The sequence below is a fragment of the Salmo trutta genome, chromosome 26 (genome assembly GCF_901001165.1).
Source record: "Salmo trutta chromosome 26, fSalTru1.1, whole genome shotgun sequence".
NCBI lineage: Eukaryota > Metazoa > Chordata > Actinopteri > Salmoniformes > Salmonidae > Salmo > Salmo trutta.
This window is the reverse complement of record NC_042982.1, coordinates 36,371,848-36,379,347: the sequence shown is the minus strand read 5'-3', so window position 1 is coordinate 36,379,347 and position 7,500 is coordinate 36,371,848. Positions and strand designations below refer to the sequence as shown.

Here is a 7,500-nt window from a genome sequence, read left to right as displayed (position 1 = left end):
GTTAGGAATGAGTTCATGGTTTCACTCCACAGTGTGGTTAGGAATGAGTTCATGGTTTCACTCCACAGTGTAGTTAGGAATGAGTTCATGGTTTCACTCCACAGTGTGGTTAGGAATGAGTTCATGGTTTCACTCCACAGTGTGGTTAGGAATGAGTTCATGGTTTCACTCCACAGTGTAGTTAGGAATGAGTTCATGGTTTCACTCCACAGTGTGGTTAGGAATGAGTTCATGGTTTCACTCCACAGTGTGGTTAGGAATGAGTTCATGGTTTCACTCCACAGTGTGGTTAGGAATGAGTTCATGGTTTCACTCCACAGTGTAGTTAGGAATGAGTTCATGGTTTCACTCCACAGTGTGGTTAGGAATGAGTTCATGGTTTCACTCCACAGTGTAGTTAGGAATGAGTTCATGGTTTCACTCCACAGCGTGGTTAGGAATGAGTTCATGGTTTCACTCCACAGTGTGGTTAGGAATGAGTTCATGGTTTCACTCCACAGTGTGGTTAGGAATGAGTTCATGGTTTCACTCCACAGTGTGGTTAGGAATGAGTTCATGGTTTCACTCCACAGTGTGGTTAGGAACGAGTTCATGGTTTCACTCTACAGTGTGGTTAGGAATGAGTTCATGGTTTCACTCCACAGTGTGGTTAGGAATGAGTTCATGGTTTTACTCCACAGTGTGGTTAGGAATGAGTTCATGGTTTCACTCCACAGTGTGGTTAGGAATGAGTTCATGGTTTCACTCTACAGTGTGGTTAGGAATGAGTTCATGGTTTCACTCCACAGTGTGGTTAGGAATGAGTTCATGGTTTCACTCCACAGTGTGGTTAGGAACGAGTTCATGGTTTCACTCCACAGTGTGGTTAGGAATGAGTTCATGGTTTCACTCCACAGTGTAGTTAGGAATGAGTTCATGGTTTCACTCCACAGTGTGGTTAGGAATGAGTTCATGGTTTCACTCCACAGTGTGGTTAGGAATGGGAGGAGGGAGGTGGGTTACTCACTTGACGTAGTCGTGTCCTGATCGGGGGGGCAGAGTGGATCTGCCTTTGGGTCCTCCCGTCTCATCTTTATCCACACTGATCCACTCTACAGGACATCAATCAACCAATCACACACTGATCCACTCTACAGGACATTAATCAAGCAATCACACAGTGATACACTAAGACACACAGACACACACAGAGACAGACAGACACACTAAGACACACAGAGACAGACAGAGACACAGAGAGACAGACAGAGAGACAGACAGACACACAGAGACACACAGAGACACACAGAGACACACAGAGACAGACAGAGACACACAGAGACACACAGAGACACACAGAGACACACAGAGACAGACAGAGACACACAGAGACAGACAGAGACAGACAAAGACACACAGAGACAGACAGAGACAGACACACAGAGACAGACAGAGACAGACACACAGAGACAGACAGAGACACACAGAGACAGACAGAGACACACAGAGACACACAGAGACACACAGAGACACACAGAGACACACAGAGACACACAGAGACAGACAGAGACACACAGAGACACACAGAGACACACAGAGACACACAGAGACAGACAGAGACACACACAGAGACACACACAGAGACGCACACAGAGACGCACACACACAGAGACACACACACACAGAGACACACACAGACAGAGACGCACACAGAGACACACACAGAGACACACACAGACAGAGACACACACAGAGACACACACAGACGCACACAGAGACGCACACAGAGACGCACACAGAGACGCACACAGAGACACACACAGAGACACACACAGAGACACACACAGACAGAGACACACACAGAGACACACACAGACAGACAGAGACACACACAGAGACACACACATAGTGTGTTACCATAGAGCCTCTCCCTGGTGCCCATCCTCTCTGCTGGCACACGGACCCTCATAGAACCTCTGATGTTGCCCGTCTCCTCCCCTCTGTGGGACAGGTAGGTATGGAACTGCTGTGCTGTACTTCCTATCATCGACTTCAGAGCCAACACACACTCTCCTGAGGGGAAGAAACACACACACACACACACACGATTAGTATAACACACCAGGGATTTGTTAGCCGAAAATAGACGGCTTTTGACAAAAATAAATAAATGAAAAGCCGATAAATAAAATTGGCACTGACCAATTGTCAGGGAAAATCAAAAAATCCCATTGCAAAATATATATGTTTTTGTCTATTCATTGATGAAATAGGGCTCCCGAGTGGCGCAGCGGTCTAAGGCACTCCATCTCAGTGCTAGAAGCGTCACTACAGATCCTGGTTCGATTCCAGGCTGTATCACAACCGACCATGATTGGGAGTCCCATAGGGCGGCCCAGCGTTGTCCAGGTTAGTGTTTGGGGTAAATAAGAATGGGGTAAATAAGAATTTGTTCTTAACGGACTTTCCTAGTTAAATAATAACAGTCAATTGAAATACATTACTGGTGCTGATTGGTCTATAGGCTAATTTACATAATTTAGTGGAATTAAATTGCACGTGTGTATTTTTGTTAGTTGTTATGACTCTTATTTAAATTACAACCTAAGTAACAGTACTTTTACTTAAAGTGGAACAGAAGGCAATTGAACTACTTTGCAGATATGAAACAAACAGACAAGCATAATCAGTCAAAAATATATGATTCCCAGTTTATACTTCATAACCAACTTGATAAGGTACTAAAAAGAGGTTCTATTTAACAAAAAAAACTGTCAAGAATTGTTGTCAAAATCATGATTAATATAATTCACCAATACATGTCTTGGTAGTCCAACAAATACTGCTATCAGGTTGTAAATTACAGCTGGCCTGGTACATTGTTTGCTGCCGCCACCCATTCAGGATGCACCGTTTCAGTTTCAATTACTCAATATTTTGAACAAAAACAGAAGACTGTAACTAGCAAAGGCAATGATCCCAAGTCAGTCATAACGTGGCTAATAGGCTAGCGCACACGTGTCAAACACAAGGCCCGCGGGCTAAATAGGACACACAAGCGAGTACAAATTACAGCCTGATGCGCACGCATCAGTGAATTTAACTTCACGTCGCTGCTTTCGTTTGTCCCGTTTACAGACATGCCACAGTCCTAGCTAAGCTACTAAAATGTTGGAGTCTGGCTTCGGTTTTTAAAGCTTGGCAATAACCAAAAAACAAAACCTGCAACAAAACATCATGCAAAGGAGAAACATGTAGGCCTTTTACAGCAACATTAGAGCAGTAGCCCAGACTGGCTACTCAACTACAAGACATGTTGAAAGCACCGTACAGCGATGCTGCAGTCAGCCATGCAGTGATCCATGCAGTGATCCATGCAGTGATCCATGCAGTGATCCATGCAGTGACCCATGCAGTGACCCATGCAGTGATCCATGCAGTGATCCATGCAGTGACCCATGCAGTGATCCATGCAGTGATCCATGCAGTGATCCATGCAGTCAGCCACACCAGTGATCCATGCAGTGATTCATGCAGTGATCCATGCAGTGATCCATGCTGTCAGCCACACCAGTGATCCATGCAGTGATCCATGCAGTGATCCATGCAGTGATCCATGCAGTGATCCATGCAGTCAGCCACACCAGTGATCCATGCAGTGATCCATGCAGTGATCCATGCAGTCAGCCACACCAGTGATCCATGCAGTGATCCATGCAGTGATCCATGCAGTGATCCATGCAGTGATCCATGCAGTGATCCATGCAGTGCTAAGACTATATAAGACAAACTATAGCTACGTTGTTGTTATTTGGAGTGATTAAAAACGGTTTGATGGTCGGCTACAGCCAGAGATGCTGCAGATATCATTTGATTAGCTAGTAAGACATGTGAATTGCTTCGCCTGCTAGCTATGCTGAACTTGAACGAGTGTGATCCACTGTTGTAAATCAAATGTATTTGGCACAAGTGTCTGGTATGGTCCTTTCTTATCAAGATTGGTGGTGAAATGACCCTGGACTCTCCATATTTAAAATGTGGAGATAAATCAAGTCATTAGGGAGATGACATTATTTGTGACAGAAGGGCTTGGGCTGGCAGACTGCACTTCAGACACATCATTGTACATTTGAATGTTGCAGTAATAGGACGTAGGCCTATAGCGTTTGAGCGAGAGACAACGTTATTTTAAGATAGCGAGCCCTGATCCCAATGACTCGACTTCCCCGCTTGGAGAGAAAGACAACTGCTCATTTTCAGCCAATCACAAGGCTCATTTGAATTTCCTGATACACCAGGCAACAAAATAGTTATCAAGGTAAGATCTGACATCTGTAGCCTACTGCCATGTCAGCATTGCTGCTATGACGTGAATAAATCATTTATCAAGCTAAATGTGCTGATCTGGTAAAAAACTAAACCATGATATAGCCTAGCTTTACTGGTTGTCTGAGTCTGGGATCTATCCTCCCATAACTGTCCCAGAGTCAGTTTGGAATAGGCTACTCCTTTCTCCACCAGAACGACAAGCTGACCAATAGAATCGGTCAACTTCTATACTATGGGGGATAGTAGATTGACATAGTCAAGTGATTTCGCTGTTGGTTAATCGTCTTGTTGGCTGAGGAAAAGTAAACGTGGACACTTTTTCTAGAATCTTTAAAGTGCGTAATTGAATTAGGTAAGAAGGACCCACAGCATTGCATCCTCCACTTGCATGTTCTGTTAATATGAATTAGCATAATATGTAGTAAATGTGATTTCTGTGATTCTGAGCACTGTGGGTGGACGCCCTAATCAGGTTACACACCCAATGCATATGGGTCCTGTACATTATAATGCTGCAGGTCAAATGTACAGCACCACATTTCCTAACGGAAAACCTGTAACACACACACACACACACACACACACACACACAGACACACACACACACACACTTGGAGACAGAACACACACACACACTTGGAGACAGAACACACACACTTGGAGACAGAACACACACAGACAGGCAGCCAGTTGTACCATAAGACTCGTATCCATCCAGTGATTTGACGGTGAGCAGCAGGTGTTGGTCCTGGAGATATTCTATCTCAGAGAGGAGGGGCTTCAGCGTGGTCAGCTGCTTATTGGTCCAGCCCACACGCAGGAAGTTGACATTGTCACTGCTCTGACTGTCATTCTCATAACTCTTCTTAAACTCTATGGAGAGAGGGAGAGGGACAGAGCAAGAGAAAGACAGTGGAAATAAACATAATTAAGTCTCTAGAGTAGAACTTTGTGTGTGTGTGTGTGTGTGTGTGTAGTAGAGGTCGGCCGATTAATTACGGCCGATTTCAAGTTTTCATAACAATCGGTAATCAATATTTTGGAACACCGATTATGGCCGATTACATTGCGCTCCACGAGGAGACTGCGTGGCAGGCTGACCACCTGTTACACGAGTGCAGCAATGAGCCAAGGCAAGGTGCTAGCTAGCATTAAACTTATCTTATAAAAAACAATCAATCTTAACATAATCACTAGTTAACTACACATGGTTGATGATATTACTAGTTTATCTAGCTTGTCCTGCGTTGCATATCATCAATGCAGTGCCTGTTAATTTATCATGAATCACAGCCTACTTCACCAAACAGGTGATGACTTAACAAGCACATTCACCAAAAAAACACTGTCGTTGCACCAATGTATCTAGCCATAAACATCAATGCCTTTCTTAAAATCAATACACAAGTATATATTTTTAACCCTGCATATTTAGTTAAAAGAAATGAATGTTAGCAGGCAATATTATACTAGGGAAGTTGTGTCACTTCTCTTGTGTTCAGTGCAAGCAGAGTCAGGGTATATGCAGCAGTTTGGGCCGCCTGGCTCGTTGCTAACTGTGTGAAGACCATTTCTTCCTAACAACGACCGTAATTAATTTTCCAGAATATTACATAATTATGACATAACATTGAAGGTTGTGCAATGTAAGAGCAATATTTAGACTTATGGATGCCATCCGTTAGATAAAATACGCAACGGTTCCGTATTTCACTGAAGAGTAAATGTTTTGTTTTTGAAATGATAGTTTCCGGATTCGACCATATTAATGACCAAAGGCTCGTATTTCTGTGTGTTTATTATATTATAATTAAATCTATGATTTGATATTTGATAGAGCAGTCTGACTGAGCGGTGGTAGGCAGCAGCAGGCTCGTAAGCATTCATTCAAACAGCACTTTCCTGCATTTGCCAGCAGCTCTTTGCAATGCTTGAAGCACAGCTGTTTATGACTTCAAGCCTATCAACTCCCGAGATTAGGCTGGAAATACTAAAGTACCTATTAGAACATCCAATAGTCAAAGGTATATGAAATACAAATGGTATAGAGAGAAATAGTCCTATAATTCCTATAATAACTACAACCTAAAACTTCTTACTTGGGAATATTGAAGACTCATGTTAAAAGGAACCACCAGCTTTCATATGTTCTCATGTTCTGAGCAAGGAACTTAAACGTTAGCTTTTTTACATGGCACATATTGCACTTTTACTTTCTTCTCCAACACTGTGTTCTTGCATTATTTAAACCAAATTGAACATGTTTCATTATTTATTTGAGACCAAATTGATTTTATTGAGGTATTATATTAAGTGAAAATAAAAGTGTTAATTCAGTATTGTTGTAATTGTCATTATTACAAATATATATATATATATAAAAGATTAATCGGTATCGGCTTTTTTGGTCCTCCAATAAATCGGCACCGGCGTTGAAAAATCATAATCGGCCGACCTCTAGTGTGTAGGTGTGTGCGTGTATGTGTAGCTGTAGGTGTGTGTATGTGTGTGTGTGTGTAGGTGTGTGCGTGCGTGTGTGTAGGTATGGGTGTGTATGTGTGTGTGTGTGTGTGTCTCACCCTCCAGGCAGGTAGAGTAGAACTCGATAAAGAACTTGGTTCTGCTGGCCGTCTTCACTATGGCCTCAATATTCTCAAACTCTATATAGGCCTGTTCAGAGGACTTAGGCAGACCTGGAGAGAGAGACAGGGAGAGGGGGTCGGGTAGAGGTGCAATGTTAAAAACCCTCGGGCTTATAGTGAGCTGATGAAACAAATAACTATGTGGTTGTCATAGCGAGTGGCCGTACCTTTCTTGGAGACGAACTGCGAGGTGACCCCCACCTCAAACGTACCAAACACTGGGGAGTGGTCACTGGTCACCATGTCATCTGTACAGCCTGAGAGGGAAACATGATTTCATCACATGATGTGCTAAACGCCAGCACGAGGAGTATACGGCAACTGAAACAGAACAGGGTTTTCCAAACTCAGTCCTCGGGCCCTCAAGAGGTACACCTTTTATTTTTTACCCTAACACTACACAGCTGATTCAAACCATCAAAGCTTAATGATTGGTTGATCATTTGAATCAGCTGTGTAGTGTTAGGGTAAAAAATTAAAAGTGTACCTCTTGAGGGCCACAGGACTGAGTTTGGAAAACCCTGTTTATACAGTAAATAGATGTACAGAG

General features: G+C 43.1%; 1 protein-coding gene across 1 annotated transcript in view; it reads right to left on the bottom strand.

Moving 5' to 3' along the window:
• The window catches only part of LOC115163904 (phosphatidylinositol 3,4,5-trisphosphate 5-phosphatase 2A-like), a 71,862-nt gene that overhangs the window by 3,081 nt on the left and 61,281 nt on the right, over nucleotides 1-7,500 (bottom strand). The window contains exons 17-21 of the mRNA XM_029716105.1: nucleotides 7,118-7,207; nucleotides 6,888-7,001; nucleotides 5,005-5,181; nucleotides 1,897-2,052; nucleotides 1,007-1,091 (exon numbers count right to left, since the gene is read on the bottom strand). Of these exons, the coding sequence (XP_029571965.1) occupies nucleotides 1,007-1,091; nucleotides 1,897-2,052; nucleotides 5,005-5,181; nucleotides 6,888-7,001; nucleotides 7,118-7,207 (622 nt within the window). The remainder of the gene's footprint in view (nucleotides 1-1,006; nucleotides 1,092-1,896; nucleotides 2,053-5,004; nucleotides 5,182-6,887; nucleotides 7,002-7,117; nucleotides 7,208-7,500) is intronic.